The 23874-nt window shown below is 37.1% G+C and overlaps 1 protein-coding gene and 1 non-coding gene across 3 annotated transcripts; one reads left to right on the forward strand and one right to left on the reverse strand.

Moving 5' to 3' along the window:
* Positions 1–5: 5 nt before the first annotated feature.
* On the reverse strand, positions 6–17074 carry LOC136256032 (spliceosome-associated protein CWC27 homolog). Of its 2 annotated transcripts, XM_066048950.1 has the most exons (10): positions 16964–17074; positions 11494–11535; positions 11405–11436; positions 8009–8109; positions 4712–6219; positions 4376–4515; positions 2613–2692; positions 559–652; positions 354–502; positions 6–231 (listed from the first exon to the last, which is right to left on the reverse strand). In XM_066048950.1, exons 9-10 carry the CDS (start codon positions 497–499, stop codon positions 36–38), a joined length of 342 nt encoding a protein of 113 aa, XP_065905022.1. In that variant the 5' UTR covers positions 500–502; positions 559–652; positions 2613–2692; positions 4376–4515; positions 4712–6219; positions 8009–8109; positions 11405–11436; positions 11494–11535; positions 16964–17074; the 3' UTR covers positions 6–35. The 2 variants fall into 2 exon arrangements, with proteins under 2 accessions (XP_065905022.1, XP_065905023.1); XM_066048951.1 differs by lacking the exon at positions 2613–2692.
* Trnar-ccu (transfer RNA arginine (anticodon CCU)) lies at positions 7758–7830 on the forward strand. Its single transcript has one exon. It is a non-coding gene; the product is annotated as a tRNA-Arg (tRNA).
* Positions 17075–23874: the final 6800 nt, after the last annotated feature.

Consider the following 23874-nt stretch of genomic DNA (forward strand, 5'->3'; position numbering starts at 1 on the left):
CTAACACATTACATCAAGAGTTCCTCTCTATATTATTAACTCTTGATTACATACATACATACAGAAAGATTAGTTTGGTTCTTTTTAGTGGGCACTGTCTGTTCTTCTCTACGTCTCATATTGACGGGGTTGCGTGGGTCAAATATGTCGTAAGAGTCTTCACTGGCCATCGCATTCGCATCTTTAGCTCGCACAATCCAGTCAACTTCAAACACTAATCTGTGACTCATCCTATAATAGAAACATTTAAACATACAAGTGTAAGAAAAGATTTCCTCCCACTCCTATAAACCCAGCTAACTTGCAGTTACTTGTTAATTTGATAATATTATGGACTATTTCATGGTATTTACCATTCTTCATCTTTACTAATGGCTACTGGTGTTTCTTGAGCTTCTCTTTCTGAAGGTTCTGGTGGTAGTTCTTCTCCTTCTTCCACTGCCACCTTCTTGACTTTAGCTGTCATCACTCTAGTCTTGAAGTCTGCTAAAAGTTTCATTGTCTAAAAGTACATATACCTTTTGTAGTACTTTGATTATGGGTATGCTAATTTCTCACCACTTCTTCTCTCACTATTCTCTTTAGTTTGACATCATGATAGCGTAGTCTTGTTTGGCCTTGAATTCTTGTACAACAATCGGTAATTTTGATCCTGTTATTAAGGAATGAAACACAATACACACTGAACTGTACAGCACATGTACATATGATCAAAACACACAGCCAGGTGTACAGTATGTGACATTAGCAGATAAAATTTCTACAAGCCTTCATGATTCAAAGCATCAAATATTCATTAGCTATACTATAGGAGTGCCCCATATGCTTGCTGGGCCATTAGCTGTATGGCCCATAGTTACCGTGTAGAATCAAGCATAAAATGTTTGGATATACAATTTCCAAAAAGAAAAAAAAGACTAGCAGAGGATGGTTTCGATCCATCGTCCTCTGGGTTATGGGCCCAGCACGCTCCCACTGCACCACTCTGCTCAGCTGACCACAAACCCTATATTCACGGTATATAACCACATAGTGTACTATACATCACATTAGCAGCCCCACACAATATACCCACTAGAGGAATGCTCCAGAAAGAGCAAACAAGCAAGTCATTGATTTGGTGTAGCAATATTCATGACCAGCTGATAACATGATTCATCATGATAAAAATTTATAAGAAACATCCTAATTGTTATCTGGTAAAGTACACAATATTCATTGGGTAATAAATGTTAGGTCCCTTACATCATGCAGCTTTATAATGACCACAAGAATGTGTGTGTGTGTGTGTGTGTGTGTGTGTGTGTGTGTGTGTGTGTGTGTGTGTGTGTGTGTGTGTGTGTGTGTGTGTGTGTGTATTGGTATTTGTTTCCACAGTTAATACCAGGTACCCATTGGTGTTACAGCAGGGTGAGCTGCTTCCCCAGTTGGCACTAGGCCACCAGGTCCCAGCTGGGTAGACTGGAGCAATGTGAGTAAGTTTCTTGCTCAAAAGCAACTGAGCATACATAATTGAGGAAGCAAAGTCCATAGCGGGTGAAGGTTAAGATGGGACTTTGGACAGCCACACCTTCACCTGTGACATTGTACAGCCCTCTGCGGATTACTAGTTCTGCCTCAGGAGGATTCAACAGGAGGCACATACTTGTAAGAAGTTAACTGGGACATGTATACACTGTATACAGAAACTGAAGGGGTGTGTGTATGAGTGCTTTACACTGCATGTAGCAATATCACCACATAGTTAACTTTTTAATAGAATATGGATTAGACAAACATTCCAGAGTGTACCATAATCCTTCTCACATAACAACTACCTTATAAATTATTGTAGGAAAAAAAAAGAGAATTAATCTGAGAATACAATATAGGCGTTCATGTCTAAGAGACACACGGCATGAAATTAAACAGGTCCAAAATTAGTGTAAACTGATCCTACTTGTGAGTAGAGTAACAACCCTATATTATTAATTTTACAGCAGGATACTAAGAATGAACCATTTAGTAATTGAACTTTAGCAGATGTGACTACTCAAAATTGTGTGTTTGTTTAATGTATACTGAAAGCAGTACAGTCAGCCATTTATTGAACCATGGACTATTTATACTGTAGAACTTGTGTCTATTGAAAGTAGCACAACCAAATTAGGTATTATTTAATTGAAATGGGTAGCTAGGATTGGATTACATGAGCCATGTGGCCAGGCTGGTTAGTGTACGTTTTTTTTCTTTATTGAATTGTCAAGGTGCCAGGTCAGTTTATGTACTAAGGGATACTTTGAGATTTTAACTAAGTGTCTGGATTATGTAGGTGTCCTCAAGTAACAGGTTCCAGTGTATTCACTCAATAGCACATATACTAGGTGAAACGTTACAATAATTACATAACAAAAATTGTTTACAGGGAGACTTGTTGACACATACCATCACTTAGTGGTTACCACTTCACTGTCATACCCACACACACACACACATACACCATACATTACTACTGAGGCATTACTAAGTTATCATGTGGAGAGTTATTCATAGGGTGATGGCAGCTGGTGTTTAGTTGACAGAGACAATCAACACATAGCTCACTGCATGTCTTCTACCTCTATTTGTTTTACCTCTCAGTTTCTCTTTTCTTCTACGTTTTGCTTACAACATTTCTTTCTTCAACCGAACTGATTCCTTTTGGTGTTTCATCCTAAATGTACGTATGTTAAGAAGGTATGTTAAGAAAGTGACTGTGGTGAGTGTATAATACTAAAATTAGGACAAAGGTAAGCATGATGTGTGTATTGTAGAACTGCAGTACACCTGTTGGGCTGAAGTGTCTAACAGCAAAAGAATCAAGCCCGTAGCCTTAGCCGTTATCAAGTTACAGTTGTCTGAGACATCAGGTAAACAGTTAGTCAGGCAGTAGGAAATTCCACTAAATAAAAATAAAAGTTTGCCCCTGGAAGTATTTCTGGTTGTACTGAGGGCACTTTTGGTCTTGATTACACCTAGCCAATACTGCCAAAGTGCCATGAAGGTATTGTGAGGTCGGTTTATATGTTTCATGTGAAAGTACAAAACCTCCTAATATACGTACAGCACTATTGTACTATATTTACTAGTATTGTGTATAAGTAGTGTGTGTTTGTGTGTGTGTATGTGTGCGAGAGAGAGAAGCAGCATGGCCAGCATCAGTGTAATCAAAAGGTTCCCGGTTTGATGCTCGGTCACGCCAACGTGCGTGTGCGTGCGTGTGTGGTATACAATGCATTCACAACACATGGTGTGTACATTGAGTGTGTACAGTGTAACTGAAAATACAGTGAAGGAAACAGTTATCAACCAGCAGTAAGTAACACATTCACATTCACAAGAAACAGGAAACACAACACAAAATTCATTGTCCACTATTGTTCATATGATATGTCAATACCATTGTTGGTCAGGACAACTGATCCCAGTCTACTAGCTGTAGCAGCTGATACACAGGATAGGTGCTACAATATATGTGTACTGGGCCAAACTTTCTCGACTCTTTAACATGCACCTACACAGGGGATTAATCTGCAGTATTTTCACTCAGTGATACTTGGTGGTTGCATTAAGCAGGTCCCAACATGTAATGTGTACATGCTATTAGGGGAATTTATACCAATGGCCAATGGTCAACTATAAAGAGAATTTATAATTGACAACAAATTTGAAACAAATGAAGTGAAAATAGTAAAACACTCTTTGCTTGAAGCAGATAAAATATTTCATACCATTTACACCTTGTTGTAATAATCACTACCAATAATCACCCACACAAGTGTATGTGTTGAGTGTGTGGTGTGGAGGGTACTAACTAGCTGTGACCCCCACCACATGAGAAGCCTCCTCCTGTTGCTATAGCTACTAAAATGGAATCACTTAGCAGTATAGTGGATACCTCTCGACAGGAGCTCATCGAGTTCGAAAGATGAGATGAGCTCCTGAATGGATATTTTAGAGTTTGGCCATTTATTTTACAACATAAAGAGGTCCTTTTCAGAGATAAACTGTTACAGAACCAGACCAGCATCTACCATGTACTAATATGGAGAGTTTGTTAAGAGAGCTTCTAGCCGTAATATGCAGCTACAGTCTCACATAGCCAGGCCTTATATTGATAAGTGTGCTGTGTGGAGAAACAGGATCTGGCTATGCAAGACTACTATACAGCCCATTTCAAGAGATCAAACATTTTATGGAGAAGGTAGAGATTTTGGTGCATGGCATTCTAAATGACACACAAAATACAATGTGTACAATAAGGACAAAGTGATTTCACACAATGCCACACTGTTCAGTAGACAGACAAAGGAAGATACATTATTACACACTACACTACACAAAAGGAGACGCTAACTTTCGTTTCTTTGATCTATTTCAATGGAATTGTCTGCTCTCCCTATCAACAACGTTGGATCTCTTCAGCTTGTCCCTCACTTTGCTAGCCATCTCAGCATCAAATTGACTGTCACCTTGTTCCTTCTCCACAATGTTAGCCTGTGTGGTAAGGTTAGTAATTAAAGTGAGGACTTGTGTCGGAACCACTCTAATATTATAGCAGCATAACTGTATAAGGAGTTCATACTTTTAAATAGTTGTGGAAGAACTTGCAAAGGTTTGCTAAGAAAATGTTCAAAAATTGACTTCATATTTAGCTAGTGATGTTGCATACACCATAACAACCACTACATACCTCACCTCTCTCCAGTCTGTTCTCTATTATGCTGTGAAGGGAACATGATATGGATCAGGTGACACAGTAGGGAATGTCCGACAACATGTTGACAACGGTTTATGAACTTCACCGGAATACTACACAAATATACCCAAATATGGCGACCTTTACCACCTGTTGTGTATTGCTTGACTGTACCACCAATACTTATTATTGGAGTGTGGGATTATTGCAGAGGTCTCCACAGGAAAGTGGACAAGTGTCCTAAGTATCAAGGTGTCATTCAAGCTCAGCATAGCTTCATAAACCAGACTGGGAGGGTGCTTATTGAGGTAAGGGGTGAAATCTTTGTTGTCTGGTTCACAGTACTAACATGAGTTCTGTACATGAAATACATCACATCAGAATTCAGTGTATTGTTCCTCAGAGTACAGGAAATGTGACACTAGCCCACACTACAAGCCATACTTACAGAGATTATGAATTTTCCTTCTTAAAAAAATATTTATTATAACACCCTCTGATATCATGTCATATAAAGTATAATTGATATCACTATGTGTTAACTTCATGATGTACGAGTTGTGGGTTGTAAGTAGTAGTACAGCACATGTGTGTATGTGTGTATGAGCAGTGAAGATAGATACTGTACGTCGGTGAGCCACTACATACAAAAAAACAGTAAACAAATACCTGCACTTGATGAAAGTTGAAAGTACAGTATGGAGTGATATACAGCAAAACATTTACACACCATCTAAGTAGGACCAACCAATAGTACAATTCACACAAGATAACATGATAGACACACTATAGAACAGCCGAGAAGATATTTCTGTGCGTAATCTAAAGTGGTTTGTTATAACTACGCTTCATTAGCAGCACATAGCATCGTAATTCAATTACAAAATAATTCATGAATTACGAAATACACTAAATTACAGTATTTACAAATCTAATTATCTAGCTGAATTAATAATAACAATAGCATGAATGTGGTTGATTACTAATTGCCTGTTTAGTTAGAATGGGATATATATTATTAACTGCATGGGTGCCTGGATTTTAGAAGTAGCATAACATCAACTCTTTTTTTGTTTTGATTTTACAATCAATCCACAGGCACTGATGTATTGTCTTTTTAAATGTGAAGATGGCTATTTGGCAATACCTCACATAGTTTCTAGTGAAACACATGTTGTAGTTTTGAGGTGTGATCTAATCATGGCTACCATTTTTCTGACGTGTGTAGCCTAATATGAAGTGTTTGTGTAGTTCATTGCATTAAACCAACACTGTTACATGTGTTGTGTGTAATGTCATCATTAAACTATTCACAACACTGTCGGATCAGCTACTAACACCTCCAACATCACTTTATCATTAACCTGTTAAATAGTTCAAAATGTGGTTGTATAGTTGAGTATTACTGTCATTTAGCACAGTTGTAGGTTTTCATTAAGTTCCTTGGTTCGTGGTAAACATCTTGTACAGGCTCTGCCTTCTGTGTTTGCTCAAGTGGCTAACTGGTAAAGCAGATAAAAGTAAACCATCCACATTTTTCAGAATTACATCATCACTGAAACCAGGAGCCCACAAGTACTACAAGTCACCTTGTGCTACTTATGGTCTCCAACTGAACTAACATATGAAACTAACATACTACAACAGGAGAGTATCAAATCCTATAGACAAGTAGTACCAGCTTCTCCATAGGATTCAATGCACTCCTGGTTACAATAACCCAACCTGATGTGGTATGGTTACCATTGTTTACCCTACATACCTGATCACTGTTTGTATTGCCCACTAAAGTGTTATCCCTCAACTGTGTTGTGTGTATATAAAGTGAAGCCTGTTAGCTTCTTATTGACATATTGTTGATAGTTTGGGATACAGAAATTTATGTTGTTAATTTCCCTCTTCAGAGTAGGAATCAGTTCTGCTGGGACCAAATTCATTGTTCTACACAAGCGGAGGGTTTAGTTTCTTTTGTCTGATATATCCTTTGATGAGCTCATACTTCGTCTGCAAATTGGGAGGATTTAGTGTAATTTGTAGAAGTTGAGTTAGTAGTAATCTTCATTTGGACACTTGAGGACACCCACGTAATCCAGACACTCGGTTAAGGTCCTAAAGTATCCCTTAGTACATAAACTGACCTGGAAAATCAGGACAGTGAGGACACTTTGATAGTCGGGAGAAAGCCTCGAGGCTGCCCTTCATTTTCATTCACGTAAGTATGGGTAATGCTCTCCTTTTAACTCGAAGGATATGCTACCTCTGGTAACCTAAGAGGCCATTAACGTTGTTTAAAGTGGGTAAACATCTGCAAAACCAAAAGGGAAGACTGTTCAAGAAGTACATGAAGAGCTGCCATACCCGTATTTCAGTCTGCTAAGAAGAAACCACCTCAGAGCAAAGTTTATGTGTGGAAGTTTAATACAGATTTAATTTAGCTTTCAATTCTTACATCCTTACACACACACACGTGCACACACATTTTTATGAAACAATTAGGTGCGTGCCCACAACCAGCCGAAGGCACATGTCTGGTTTAAAAACACACACACACACACACACTAAAAACTGCAAAAGTATTTGGGTGAAGCAGGTTCCAAATATAGTTAAGGTATATTTCATGACCTCGACCACCTTACTTAGAAAAGCAATGTTTTCTGTGTCCCATAGAATGCCCTACTAAACAGGCTTCACCTCTACCAGTACTTGTTGGACTACTCAATGAATATGGAGCAATTACACTACACACATTGAGACATATTGAGATCAGTCAATAAGGAACAATATAGCAAGTCACTACCAATATGGCTGCCCACATACACTATTATCAACAGAATAACTTGTAGTGTAACTTTGATCTGTGGTACACACAATGAAGTGTTTGTAACATGACAGATTACACCTCATTACTGCTCTGTGGAGAATACAATGAAATGTATGTTCACAGAAGAGGTTGGAAATCATGCAGCTTGTATTTCTCTTGCTACAGTGTAGGGTCAGTTGTTTATCAAAAGCTACACCACACACACATAAAAGCAAGGATGCCCCTGTGGCCTAATGGATAAGGCATTGGCCTCCTAAGCCAGGGATTGTGGGTTCAAGTCCCACCAGGGGTGACTGGTGTTGTTTTTCTATTTTAAATGTTTTTTCATGCACCTTTTTACTGTTAGGTAGTGACCACAACTGGTTATACTTCATCAACTAGTCATTATACTGAAACTTCACCAAATGGAGTCCTATTTATCAAAATATGGACAACATAATTGATCACCATTGCCTGAAATTCAGACTCACTTGGTGGCTTTTGATTGGCTCTTTGGTTTCTTCTCTTTTTGTGTTTTCACCTTCTGTTTGACCTCTCGAGGGACAATGTCATTAAATGGGTTGGATATTATCTGTAGGAAAGAGTGAACTAAAAATACTTAAACCTATAGTAGAGCAGATATACATGTGTTTCCCATGTAAACATTTGTGATATGGACAAGCCAAAGTTGCTGTAAGTGCTCTAACAAAAATGTACAGGTAAAATACTCTAATAGAACAGTCAATTGTTTTTACTGTTCTACACTGATGTACAGCACATGTGGCTACCATAATTTTGTGCAAAAAAATTGTTAAAATATTTTTTTAAGATTTACATGATTGACTGCTCTATTAGAGTAGTTCAATCTTATGTAAAAAATTTTCATGTACGTACAAGTTTTGCATCTGAAAATTATTTTACAACGGAAAAAAACAAACAAATAAGTATAAGAAAAAATTTGAAATTTTAAACTAGAGTAGAATATAGTGCACCAATAAAAAGTACTGAAACAAGTATGAGTTAGTATATTATGACAGGATATTACTGTAACACAAAAAAGAAGTGAATATCCATTCTGTGCTGTGGAGTTTCCGTAATTGAAATGCACAGTATGGATCTTCACTTCTTTTTTGTGTTACAGTAATTTGCTGTCATAATATACCAACTCAAACTTGTTTCAGTACTTTTTATTGGTACACTATATTCTAGTTGATCCCTACTGTAGTTTAAATTATTTTCTTATACTTGTTTCTGTTCTTTTTATAGAACTGGTGATCAATCTATGTAATAGTTTATTTCATAAAGATGAATTGAAGTAGCTGTGGGAAGTCAAAGAAGACACCATCAATTTTTTTTCGTTTGAACATAAACTGTAATTTTGCACATAGGTTGGTGTACTGATATTCTACAACAATTGATTTAATTAATTGATTTATATGACTTATTTAAGACAAGTGTACAGGAATTAAATAAGGGGCCTAGATGTAGGGGTATCAAGCTTCATAGCAGCTGGAGCCCTGGCAAAGCAAACACACACACACACATACAAAAAAGAAACAAAACACACACATACATCAATTTTTAGTTTAATTAATTAGTTTAACAGTTCTGACAGAGCCCACAGTTCTGAGGAGCGAGCAATGAAATTCTGTCAGTATGAGCAAGATATTGCAATTCTGGCAGCTTGATCAAACAATGACTTAATGATAACTTGCATACATGAGATAGGTTGGTCAGCGTCACAGATGTAAAGTGTGGCTGAGCAACCAATCTCAATTGTAACAAGCTGGGCATATAAGCCAGTACATCAGTGTTCATAGAATGAAATAGCTTAGTACCACACAGCAAAGCAGTGTGAAACCATGCCAACCAATCAGCATTTCTCTGTTTTACTTTTGCTAAGAACAAGTTCTTATCCACCCGTCGTCTGGAACAGTTAGTTGAACTCAAACACACGAAACTAATCAGCATGTGCCTGTTCTACTTTGCTAAGAATGAGTTCTTATCCTACACCCATCGTCTGGAACAATCAGTTGAACTCAAACACACAAGAAACAAGCAAGAGTGGCCAGCACAAAATCGAGCAGCGCATACTAAATAAATCATTAGCAGGAAGCCTCTAATGCGTTATCGCGAATAAATAAACACCCTGCATTATCAGCAAAAAGAATTGGGGACAAAGGAAAGTCCATGATGCGTGTATTGTACATACTGCAGTTGGTGAAAAGGCACATTTTGGGATGGTGCAACACTGAACAGTGAAAAACTCCATTGTCGAGTTACACTTGAAAGGCATCAGTTAGTCAGAATAAAATTCTGTTAAGTAAAAAAAATAAAATTCCATAGAAACTTTTTGGAAGGGTTTAGGGCTGGTCTGAAAACATTTTTGGGTTTGGCTATGTCTGGTCATGAAGGGAAGTTGAGGCTGATTTTAGGGTGATATTTTTGCATGGAAAACCCCAGCTTTGCATGATCCCTACTATACAGTACTACTTTACTGAATAACCGAGTGCTTGGTTAATCGGTGTTTGGATAATCGAGGTTCCACTGTACCTAGGTCACGATACGGTTGTGTTTATACCATAATCAGACAGAACACCAAATCGACTGCTCAATTAGAGTATTTTGTCAACAATTGTATGCTTTATTAGAGTAGTTGAGCAAAGCTCTGTACATAAATGTATGGATGTTTGATTTTATGTACTATTCGATTATATGAACACCATTTCCCCCCCAATTAGTTTGGATAATTGAGGTTCCACTGTAATAGCACATGTGCCACTACCTCAGATCTTTACTGGGTCCCCAATTGGTCTGTCATCCTTCTGTCCTAATATCTCACCCTAAGGGGAACGTGATATTAATAATAAGACCACTGATCATTATTATTGTTATTATCAAAGGCCTAGGGTTACATAAACCTTGTTAACGAGTGGCCATACAAGAAACTGGTATGCAGTGAAACTTCTAAGTCTCAAATCAGTATCATACAGTAAGGTAGTGGTGTCTGTAGTAAAGATCAGAGGTTTTAGCTTACTTAGCCAAAGTATCACCCAAAAAACTAACCTCACTTTTCACACCAGCTTGACAGTATTAGTCAAGTAACCTAATCCATTTTGGTTTTAAGACATTGTAGTAGCCAGCTGACAACTTATCTAAAAATGTGCCTCCATACTTTACAGATAATACCACCATGCCAAGTCCCTAAAAGAATTTTAAGGGACAGAAGAATCAACTAGTGGTTTGTAATTGTGCCATAATTTGTACATTTTTCACTCAGATTTGTACAACATGACATAGTTGCCTGCCCCTTAACTAAATTTTCTACTAACTGAATGCCCCTTCGACCAAGCATAATTAGATGTTGTAAAGGTGATTTTGTCATTGCTCGATGTTGCGTAGGCATGCCTTTTCATCAACCACAGCAGCTACACCGCATGTTTGTATCGTGAACTTACCTACCATTTTCTTCCTTTTGTTTCCTCCACCACCACATAAGTGTTGATAAGCAGTGACATGACATGGCTTCATTGCTATCACAAGGAGTTTGTAACACTGTATGACATGCAAAACATAGCCGAAAATAAAGGGGAACGTTTACCTTAGCTGTCACTAAATTGCAAGGCATTAGTAAGTCAGTCAGCAGAAAATTCCACTGAATTTATAAAAAAAATCATAACAACTTGGTTATACCTAACCAGTACTGCCAAGGCATGGGAAACTCATCCTAGAAGGAAACACAACTTCAGCGTCCAACTGTTTAAGGTGACTAGTAAACACTATATTAGTAACACTGCTTATTAGCAATCACAAATACACCTGTAAGATTTACGGCAAACACACACACACTTTATAGAGCCACAAACAAATTATTGTGTGTGTCTTACCTTAAAAAGTTTTCCAAAGGCAGACTCTCCACCTATACAGAACATGAGGTACTAGTGTTAACTCACTCCCACAATCAAATGTAACTGACCTTGTCCAGTACCCGAGGGGTCACCACCCTGAGCTATGAAGTCTACAATACAAACACAACCATATACTACAGTTCATACACTGTATAACATGTACTATAATAATGGAACTGTAAAGTTCCAGATATGTATAGATGTTAGACTATTGAGGACTTGATCACCTCATGACTGGTCCCAACAGGTTTAGTGTATCAATACTATACATACAATTTACCTCTCAAAGAAGACACCCTCTACTGTACTTTATGTATATTACAACAATAAAATAGAGTAAAATCCTGGTGGGAATGGAGGACCAGAGATTTACCTCTATAAACATACATTTAAATTTTTTCTGTATTGAGCAAGAGATTCCTGCACACTACGTACATAACAATATAATGTCTAGGCGTCCTCAAGTGTAGTCACACTAACAGGTTTGAACCACACAAGGTAGGCAGGCAAAAATCAATTACAGTAGACCCTTGGTTATCCGAAATTTGAAATGATTGTTCTATTAGAGTATTTTGAGCACAAGTATATGTTCTATTATTTCAGCAGAGCTCTGTATTCAATAGAGCTCTGCACATAAACGTATTGGCTCCAGTTATCCAAACTATTCACTTATCTGAACATATTACCATCGTCTGAGACACATTGGGGTTCAGATAACTAAATCATCATACAGGTAAACTCCAGTCACAGGTCAAGGGAAAAGTTTTATTTACCATTGAATTGACCATGGTCATGTGATCACGAGGCTACAAGGGGTAGCTGACTACACACAGACACCTTTAATGGTCTGATGGAAGATAGTTCCATTATCCTTCCATACACAACTGTACAAAGTTCCTACATGCTAATGGTGCCTCCTTCAACCACAGCTCTACATCAATATCCCCTAGACTAGTGAACAGTAAGACTTGTAAAAGTGAGACCATACTAAAAGTGGTTAAGGTCCATCACTTCACAAAATAATATAATCAAACACTTTTAACTGTAATAAGCCTATTCTGTATCATCAAGAGTACATAATAATAGAAGAGGGAGGAGAGTGTCTAACTCTCAATATAATCCATACAAACACACTGCGCTCAAACCCTCCTACTTCAATCCATAAAACTTCTAGTAATAAATCAATACCTTTAAAGTGAACAGAAGACTGTTGATATTTTCTAATTGAAGCAGTAGAAGTGCTACAACCTCCTTCATAGAGCAAGCCATTTGTCACCTTTGGTGGCTATAGTTGATTGCGCAAGGTCTGAGCGCAGTGAGTTTGGTGAATCCACTGAAGTTAGACACTCTCCTCCCTACTCTATTATTATGTACTCTTGGTATCATCTAACAACAGAGAACCATGGAGAATATGAGTGGGAAAATATTTCGAGAATTCAATATTATATAGTGCTCCAAGGCATGAACTTTCAAAAATATTCAACTCACCTGCCCACACATTTTTTTAATGCAACTAGATATATTCTACAAGAGTTATTATACTTTATTATTGTGCCATTCTCATTAGTATACTATAATATACTATAATGTACTATGTTTTCAGTTATCTGTGGTGTTGTAACACACATGTTTAAAAACAGTGGTGAACAATAAATTTCATTTCCAACGCCATAAACTGACTTTACAGTAACATAAAACAAATACTAAATAGAATATCAAAAACTGTCACCACAAGTTTTAGTCTAGTCATTCTTCTTCAAAAAAATAATGAAGTTTCTTAAGCATGTGTAACAAGTAGCGGTTTTTCAAAACACCATGAAAATAGGAAAACATAGATATAACTTTTTATTTAAAACAAATTCTCAAAATCTGTCACCACATGTAAAATTGTTAGGCTCAATGAGAGCATTCACCAACTACAATTGTTTGGCACAACTCAAAAGTGTCTAGGACTAGTTTCAAAATAAGTAAATTTCTTATTATTCATATCACGGCTGAATTGTGGTGGTTACCATGGAAACAAGAGTAATTTTTTTTTAAAGCAAAGAGGCTAAAATAGCCTGTACACCAAATCACGAAAACAAAAACATAAGCATTATTATTAGTCCAATGCATATCCAGCTTTGACCTGTCGTTCAATGAGCGTGCCTCAATATTATGCTGCGGTAAACTGTTCCAAGAATTCACTACACGATGAGAAAAAAAGTTACTTCGTAGCAAACAAGAAGAATGACACTTGTAAGCTTTAAATGATGTCCTCTGATAATTCCTGGTGACTGTGTGAAAAATTCATTTACATTGATATCCACTAAATTATTAAATATCTACTATAGAACTATCATGTCACCATGCTGACGACGATAATTAAGTGAAGGCAACCTCAATTCTGTGAGTCTTGTGCTATAGTCACTATCAAGCAAACTGTTTATCAATTTTGTTGCTCTTCGCTGAATTGTTTCAACTTTCTTTTGGTCTAATAGGTAGTGGGGTCCCCATATTACATTACCATACTCTAGTATAGGACGTACCATAGATCTGTAAAAGACGAATCAACATGTCAGAATCTAAATAAGAAAAACTTCTTTTAATCAACCCAAGTATGTGATTTGCTTTAATTTATTGGTTACAAGTGAAATCTAATGAAAATCTGTGAATATAATCATATGCAAAAAAAAAAACAGAATAAAGACAAGTACACGAAAAAATTTGGAATTTTCAACTAGAGTAGGGATGACAGTACATTGATAAAAAGTACTGAAACAAGTGCATAGGGGTAATGAACAATACTAAAATACAGTTAAATAATAAGACGTGTTATATCCCTACTGTGCATTTCCATTATGGCATCTTAAGCACAGTAGGGATATAACACGTCTTATTATTTAACTGTATTTTAGTATTGTTCACTACCCCTATGCACTTGTTTCAGTACTTTTTATCAATGTACTGTTGTCCCTACTCTAGTTGAAAATTCCAAATTTTTTCGTGTACTTGTTTGTTAACTTTTTTTGTAAATAATTTTATTATAGCTGGTGACCCCACGCATACCGCATCTGAAAAGGCACCGCGTGCCCCAGCTATATCAATTATCGTGTGAAAAGTGAAGTTACCATTATGCTTCGTTGTCAGCTATGTTCAACCCGTTACACAGCATTTTAATCAAGAACTTGTTGAAAGCATTTCGGGTCGATCCGAAAGCTTGTTTGGGTTTAGTTTTACCTCACCAATACTGCCTCATCATTGTAAGGGAAAATTGAGGCTGATTTTTGGGTGATGTTATTTTGTGGGCCACGCCTACTCCTTTGTGGTCCCTACTATACAGTTACTATCGTACTGTATGATAAGCCCTACTCTACCTTTTACACATTCGTTAGCTATACAGTACACATTGATCATTGTAGTGGGAATATGGTGGAACACAATAAGTAATTGTTGCACATAAGGACAATGCTGCTGGAGCGACTGACAACTGACAAGGAATTGTGACAAAACATAATATGCAGGGTTTCTATGAGATTATGTACTTAATACATTATTATTCATGCATTGAATTAGAAGTTTTGTATATGCATTTTACACTTAATAGTGTTAATAGCTTTAGATAGTTATTTGACTATTCCAATCATGTATGTATATGGTTTTGCTGACTTGTGTAGACAATAGTAAGCACATGCAAGGATACATAAAGAAGTGTTAATACTGTAATAGCGAAGAATGTGTTAGTCGCAAAGAAATGCGTTTAGAAACGCAAGCAGTTAAACCTAGCTGCTAAACAACAAACACACTAATACTAAACAAGATGTCTTACGCGTGTATCTTGTCGACGACATACGATAGGTCCTGTATAAACCAAACGTCAAATCACAAATGTATTCTAAAAGTTTGGTGCGGTGTATTCACAATGATTATAGAAGCCCTATTGATATGGAAGCCCTACTGATGAGTAATGGCCACGATAAAGAAAGATCAAAGGAAAATCAGTAAGCAATAGCGCATACATTGTAGGATATTTAAAATACTAAAAGTTTCATCTCCATGAAATTCAAAGCATTTCCGCCAAATAAGTAAGGCTGTACCTGTAGCCAATTTTCTGCTACGCTTGACTGAACGCATCAGGCAGGCAGGCAGGCAGGCAGGCAGGCAGGCAGGCAGGCAGGCAGGCAGGCAGGCAGGCAGGCAGGCAGGCAGGCAGGCAGGCAGGCAGGCAGGCAGGCAGGCAGGCAGGCAGGCAGGCAGGCAGGCAGGCAGGCAGGCAGGCAGGCAGGCAGGCAGGCAGGCAGGCAGGCAGGCAGGCAGGCAGGCAGGCAGGCAGGCAGGCAGGCAGGCAGTAGAAAATTTGCGAAATATATATATATATTTTTTAAATTTCGTAGCACCTAATCGAAAATGCTTCTGGTCGTTCTGAAGGCATGTTTGAGCTTGGTTATACCTAACCAATACTGTAAAGTGGCCGTGAAGGGTTTGTAAAGATGATTTTGGCTTGATTTATCTTCGTAGACCACGCCCACATCTTTGTCATCCCTACCATACAGTACTATCGTACTGTATGATATCTATTGTCATTCTAAAGTTATGATCAAAAATCACTTTTGGAAGTCCATGTCTTGGTGTACTATACTGATATCAATGTGCAAAAAGCATCAAGATACACTGTAACAAGCGCAGTGTGTTATAGTTGCTGTTACCTGCCTGAGTTAAAAAGTGATTATATTAAAGTGATGGACCTTAACCATTTTAAGTATGGTCTCACTTTTACAGGTCTTACTGGTCACTAGTCTGGGGGACATTGATGTAGAGCTGTGGTCGAAGGAGGTACCATTAGCATGTAGGAATGTTGTACAATTGTGTATGGAAAGATACTCCCTTTCCTTTACAAACACACACACAAATAATACAGACAGACACGCTACTATCACAATATTTATTTTCAAATAACAATTTTTAGTCATGTCAGAATTAGATGCCAACACCTAGTTCCTAACAGTGTGGACCCCCCAACACAATAGGACAAAACCTGATTAGAAGACTGGAGTTAGCCAGCCAGGTGGCAGAGCTAGGCCATCAGGTCTTCTTCTAATACAAGAAGTATTATCAGGAGTTAATAATAGTAGGGCAAGATATATGTAGGGATTCTTGGTATTATGCCATGTCCATAAATTGTTGGTCATAGCTATAAGTGATGTGTTGACATGAGCATGTAATAACAAGTTATGCAAATCTTAATGCAGGATTACTGTGACTAGACCTGCGAAAATAGGGCACGTGGGCACATAAAAATCGTCTACTTTTTCACACTTTGACGCATCATAACTTTGTCGCTAAAATTGGCCATGAAATTTTCAGCACTTATTAAATGTTTACGAATGTTTAGTATGCAAGTAACAGAATGACAATATTCTATCCCAGTACTGACAGATATGAGATGTTAGTTTGTGCTCACATGCCCTATTTTCGCAGGCCCGGTCACATTTTTACTTATAGTACCCAACTAATCATAAAACATGGTGCGCTTCAATTATACATTTACTGCAAACTTACAGCCACTTCTGGTGAGGTGCCTGTGCACTGGCAGACATTGTGTTCAGTATTTGTATCCACTTCCAGGTTGAGACTTCTATCTGTGACCCTTTTTCGAGCAGGTGCTTATAATTTCTAATCGATAAGCGCCGTGGGAGAAAAAGCGGTCTAGATCTGGCCACCTGCGTGCAATACTGGCTAGGTATTATTTTTAGCTTTCAAGTGCAGAGGTGACAAATTATTAAGCACCCGTGACGTTGCGTTTCCATGGTTTCTAAAGCTTATAAATCAGTAGGGAAGGCGATCTCACCATAGATATACTAACTCTACAGGTAACTAGTATACTAATCCAGGATAACATTGTTGTACTGATTATGATGTGGTCTGTTTTTAGTCTTGTTGGGTACTCACCAATGCTGCCTCAGACTCCTCATTGCATACTAAAGTAGTAGTGGATGCAGGAGCAATACCAGCACTTATAAGACTGACGGTACACACATAAACTCCTGAGATCAGGACACCTCACATTTCAACATGACTCAATGATTTAGACTTTACTTGATCAATATGTTGAAGATTATAATGAGCTTGACTTAGCGTAGTTATAGTGATGACTAATAGTACATAATACTCATTAAACTCACCTCAACATGGGAATTACCACTAGATTTGTGCTAAAGGCTATCCAACAAGGGCCTGGATCACTAAGATCAGCATTAGAGGTGCACTAAGATCGAGATACTCTAATAGAGTAGTCACCTAACAACTCTAATAGAACATTCAGCAGATAATAGTTGGTTCTGCTTTGGAATGTATCCATATTGTCCGCCCCTAAAGACATGTCTATACATGCAATGAAGTTCATTGGTCTATATATGTGACACACTCCCTGGTAGGTGAAGGCTGACCAAAGATACTCAAATACAGCAGTCACCCTAATAAAACACTCACACGTGTATAGCTGTATGCTGCTATAACAAGAAACCAACCAAACTAGTGTATTAAAAAATATCACTTTAAAAATGAGCAGGGATCCAAGCAATAATAAGTGGTGAAACAAGAGATGGATGATGGTATTACACCATATGCTGTAATACCATTATTCATCTCTTGTTTCACCACCTTTTATTGCTTGGATGATCCCTACTCATTTTAAAATTAATATGTAGCTCGGAGGGAAAATCTTATTTTGGAATTCAACAAAATAATGATTGTTATACTATAATATCATTCATGTCTTGTTTCACTACTTTTTATTGCTTGCATCCTACTTCATTTTTAAATTAATAAGTTTTAATAATAGTATATATATATATATATATATATATCCATGCGTTGTGCATGCATCATACCTTTACACATTTTGGTCTACCAGCCGGCTGTATTAATGGAGTACTATCCATCCCTCACGTGCGAGACATGGTACAGCCTCCTATAGGGTACTGTGGTCCTGCCCTAGGAGGATTTGGCTGTGTGCCTTAATTAATTTTTTACTTACATGTTGATGTTTACAAACACATAATGACTGGATTTGCTAAAACCCAAAATAATCATGCATTGTTCAGTACTTGATTAGGCCACTCCAAATAAATTCTCTGTTTCCCGTCCTGGACTCAGGCATCTTTGCATGCGGGCGGGCGGTCCATTTCCATTATTTCATTATAATATTAACAGCTTTTCAAGCCATTATTTACCTGACAAAACCATCATATGAAAAAGCTGCATAAAGCATGTTTAAGCTTTTTCTTTCCTTTTTAAGTTGCAAAATAGCACAAACATGAAGTCTGTGCCAACGCAATAGCACTGCTTACACGTAAGCTGACACTGTTTCAAGACAGCTTTTACTGAGTCTGTCAGTATACGAGAATAACCGGAATAATGGGATAATTTAGAGCTGACAGTAACCAGATGCGGGCGATGGACGGGAAACAGAGAATTTATTTGGAGTGGCCTTATTCAGTATTTATTTAGGCAAGTATATTATAAGTTTCAGCGTCATACGTAAATAACTTTTAGAAATAGACCTGCAAAGTAGCATTAACAGAAAGATCGATTTGTACAGCAGGTAAAACCAAGTATGTGGGCAATAAATTACAGGCACTTACTAAAACAGCTGTAACTTAATAATGTAGTGACATGCAGAGTTGGAATTTTGCACCATCATGCTTGCCATGAATATATCTAGGGAAATTGACTGCTGGGTAAGTCTTAATTTCCTTGTATCACCTTTCTTCGCTACACCAAAAGTAAAGAAAGATTGATCGTGTACTACTGCTTTGATCAGACATAAATAAAGGCTGATAGCTTGCATATCCATTTGTCAACTGCAACGAAGCAAAGATGTTCGAACTCTTCATCAGTAGGTGAATAGGGTGATATCCATTGTTCTTCACTGAGAACAAAGGGTTCAAAATTTTTTTGGAATTTTACTTTATTGTAATCATTACAATTATGTCAGGTTTTCAGTGACCCTGTCACATATTTTGTTTAAGAAAGATATACAGTCAGTAATTTGGTGGTTTTTACTCTACTTACCAATCCTGTCACAATTATTATACCATGACAGTCTGTAAACAACTCCAGCCTGATGAAGATGTGCCATACAAAGGGATCAGATACCTTAGGATCTTGTATGGCCTGTCTATTATCAAATTGTTTTTTGTTTTTTTTGACTAAGCCCCAACCTATAATATGCTTCCAGTTCCCACTCCTCCCTTATGAATTCACCCCAACTACCACACCCATTGAAAAGTTATTCTGTGAATAAACAGTGACTTAAAAATGAAGCAATACACAGTGACTCAGTAACTTGTGGGTTACTATCCTTATCCCAGGAGGATCTGCCAGCACCAACTCATATAGCACCTGAGTAGTACACCTTGTGATGGTATGATCAGCAATTAGCATTTCAGTATTTTGGGGTTTGTATATGAAGACTAGGTATCTCTGTATGGGCACTTACAGAGCATTTGCTGCTACAACAAAGACATTTTCCTCTGTCAGAGGTATAACAATGGACTTGTTTGGACCAATATCTTTGTCCTTTTATAGAGGTGTTTTCTGTTGTCATTTAATTAATTAATTAAATTAACCCATTCATGACCATATTATCAGAGACCACTGGCGGAATTGCATCATACTAACCACAGAACTACTTAGCAACCATATATCTAAATATTCGCTATAGACTAAGGAGGTCGACTATTATGTTTTTGTTTACATAACAGTAACCACAACAAAGTTATTGAACAACAAAGTCTAAACTTTGCTAAAAACTAGCCTGAACAAACAACGGAATCTCAACTAATTATTTACAAAGGTGTCAAAGAACTATTCTATACAATTTACTTACAGTGCAATCCATTCCACAGCTGGTTGCTTTGTGATTTGTCTGGTATTGTCACTGTTGTCACTGTTGTGCATACGTATCTGCACTCGTGTCCACCATGCCACATCTGGGATAAAGCAGCTGACTGTTGACTTTACCTGTCTCCATCAATGTATAACACTTTATTATAAACTACTAGTTTTCAACTTAATTCCCTAATTTAGAGAATAGGTTTTATTGTATTTACGTAGTGTGTATTGTGTGTATGCCATTAGCCATTCATATACCTACAGGGTCTCAACAAAATTAATACGGTATATTCTTCTGCAATGCTCTAGTATCTCTACTACCGACCATGCAATGGGGACATTGAGAAAGCAATAAGTTACGATCAATGGAATAACTCCTTTATTGTGATGTTCCTGTCCTCCTGTATCATGGAGTGAGTTAGTGTGGGACACCTACATAATCCAGACACTTAGTTAAGGTCCCAAAGTATCCCTTAGTACATAAACTGACCTGGAAAATCAGGACACCTTGATAATCATTATTGATTGATCCCAAGGTGTCAATCCATATTATACACTACTAGGTAGTTTATCTATAAATTGTGCATCAAATGTTAAAGGAACATGAAATAGTTCATGAAAATGGTTTCATGTTCAGGTAGAATTTTTCCATTAATTTAGGCCAAGTCTCATCCCCACCTGCATTGCTATTTTTGTTAAGATTTTATTTTTAGGTTTTGTTAAGATTTTTTGCAGCCATCCAGCATCTGCTAGCTACTGTAGCTAAGACAACTGCATTCTGGCTCATTTTATCTAGCTAATTCAGCTAGGAAATCCAACTCTAAGTGTATCTGAAAACAACACACGTTGCTTGTACTGAATTTGACATTACAAGCACTAGTGATATAAATTCTAGGAAACTCTGTATGTACATCAGTTTCATGTGTGCATGTACAGAAACATTAACTGTGTAGAGGGTTGTGCACAAAAACTTTTGCGACATGTATTACAAAAATACATAACAACCATTGTTAGTCTGACATTTGTGACGTAACTTTTCAATGGTAAGCAATGGGGTGAATACACTTACTTGGTCACCAATTTCACCATGCTTTACCAACTATGAGTATCTCTAGAAAATAGTAGCTCTAAGATTGACAAGCGTAATGTCAAATTTTCATAGATCAGTCAAGAATGTTATCACTTTGTAAATTGTGATGACAGCTATCCTTGTATATATACAAAAGACTAACCTAGTGAACTACCTTTTGTTCTATACACTGAACCATTAAGAATGGCTGTAGCCTTTACTAGCATACATCACAAATGCCTGACAAGCAATGGTTGTTAAGCATTTTACGAAAATAGATAATACATTTTGCGTACAATCCTTCTATATGTAGAATGCAAAATTGCTCTATCTATAACAATCACAAAATAAATCCATTACTGGATTAATAAAGTGAACACAAACTGAAATATTAAAAGGGGAATACAGATCGCTGACAAATGCCATGAAACAAGAAGAGATTGTTGTGGAGTGATATGGTAACACCTCAGTGATCCATGTGTCGAGGATTTATAGACATTATGTACTGTTACTATATTTAGATGTATGCGCATGCTTGTCAATTCTAATAATAGCTCGGCTTAAGGTGAAAACACATGTAGTTGTGTTGTTTAGAGCATCATGCCCCATTACAGTGATTGGAGTAGTCAGTGTGGCTTATATCGCTGTCCTTCAACCACTCTATATACCTCACACCATGACTTTTTCAGCAATTTCTCTATTCTCTCAAAAGTTTCAATTTCTTATTCATCTAGTTCATTTCATTTCTAGAAACTCTTCAAATCACACGTTATAGATAGTGATTGTCCATCCATGTATTTTATGTGCATTTTTAGTGTAATATAAAAATAATTATTTAATTCTGTCTCAAACTTTACATTAGAGTTGAGCGATAGTACAACTATCACTATTCACAACTGATAGTAACTTTTACATCACGATGGCGATAGTATCACGATAGTACTAGTTATCAAAGACACTCAACCTCACCATGAATAATCCCACATTTCTGCTTTTCTAACACTCCATTGGTAAAATTTGTTATGTATTACAGTTGTAATCTTTGTTGTGCATGCTCTACTGGACTTTCACAGTTACCTTAACTTTAACAATATCATGTTTACTTTTTTGACTAAGCACAGATATGCATAATTATTAATTTTATCACGATAGTTAGCATACTATCATAATCACGATTGTTACTAACTGTCACAATAATCGATAGATCACAACTATCGCTCAGCTCTGCTTTACATTAAGTTGTTACCCTACGCATCTGTGCGTGCTGTATCTATAGTGTTCTCTCTCCTATTAGAACATTGCTGTCACCTACACTGGAATGTTCTTTGGTGGGGACTATGTGTACTCCCTGACCAACTTTGTGGGTGTTAATGTCAGGTGAGAATAGTTGTATTACCTTAAGTGCATTTTAATGTGTGAATGAGTGTGATAATAGTAGTTAGAACACATCACGTATTTTATACCCTGGGATGAAGTACCAGATGTGTAGTAGAGCCCGTGTGTGTTTTGAATTTGCTTTGAGTATGAATTGGTACAGTAATACAGGACCACTAACACATACCTTAACAATGAATATTACCTACACTACTGAGACCACCTGTACAGACTTCAAAACACGAGGTTCTGTGAAGTTTAGTAACCTAAAGACCCTACGTTGTGGCACCTGAGTAAAGCAAAGACACTACTACATGACCTAAATTCCCATTTCATAATTTAACTCCTTTAGACATATTAATACCTTCATAGCTGCTAGCTAGTGACGCAATAGGTGTAGTGTTAACTAGTTTAAACAAGCTCATTGCAACGGCACTTGCTATCCAATTGAACACCCACTGTTTTGTACTGCCCCAGAGACAGAGATCTATTGATACAAAAAAAAATGGATATGTAAGCAGCCAATGAAATTCTTGCTGTGGTCTAGTGTTTCAAACAAGTGTTATGAATGCTTTACAAACAAAAAATTGACTACTCTAATAGAACACTCACTTAACTCTAATTGACACAATGCATTCAGTTCCATATAGAAGTTCCAATGTATAAACTGAACATACTAAATGCTATTAAATTGTTGTGTGTACCACTCTCTAGTGCAATACGAAACTCTTACTACAGCAACAAGAGAAACGGAGAAACTCAACAATGACCAGAGGAAGAAAAAGGATGAATGACAGTTCTCCCTCCTACTATTTAATAACTTGGTTTAATTAGTATGATGTTGTAGTAACGTCCATCTATTATCAACTTGTAATTGTTTCTTCACAATTTAATCCCGAACCTATTTCATATATATATATGTGCTTCCAGTTCCTACTCCTCCCTCATGAAGTCCCCTCTCTCACCACTGAGGGGTCTACGATGAGTGAAATATTGCCAAGATTTATGGGATTTATAATATTTAAGATTTACCCAGAGATTTATAGTGAAATTAATTAATTAGCAATTTTAATGCAAATGTATACGTACACACAACTGCTAGGTTTAAGTTACCATGACGATAAGTGCTAAA

The sequence above is a fragment of the Dysidea avara genome, chromosome 5 (genome assembly GCF_963678975.1).
Source record: "Dysidea avara chromosome 5, odDysAvar1.4, whole genome shotgun sequence".
In the NCBI taxonomy this organism is placed as follows: domain Eukaryota; kingdom Metazoa; phylum Porifera; class Demospongiae; order Dictyoceratida; family Dysideidae; genus Dysidea; species Dysidea avara.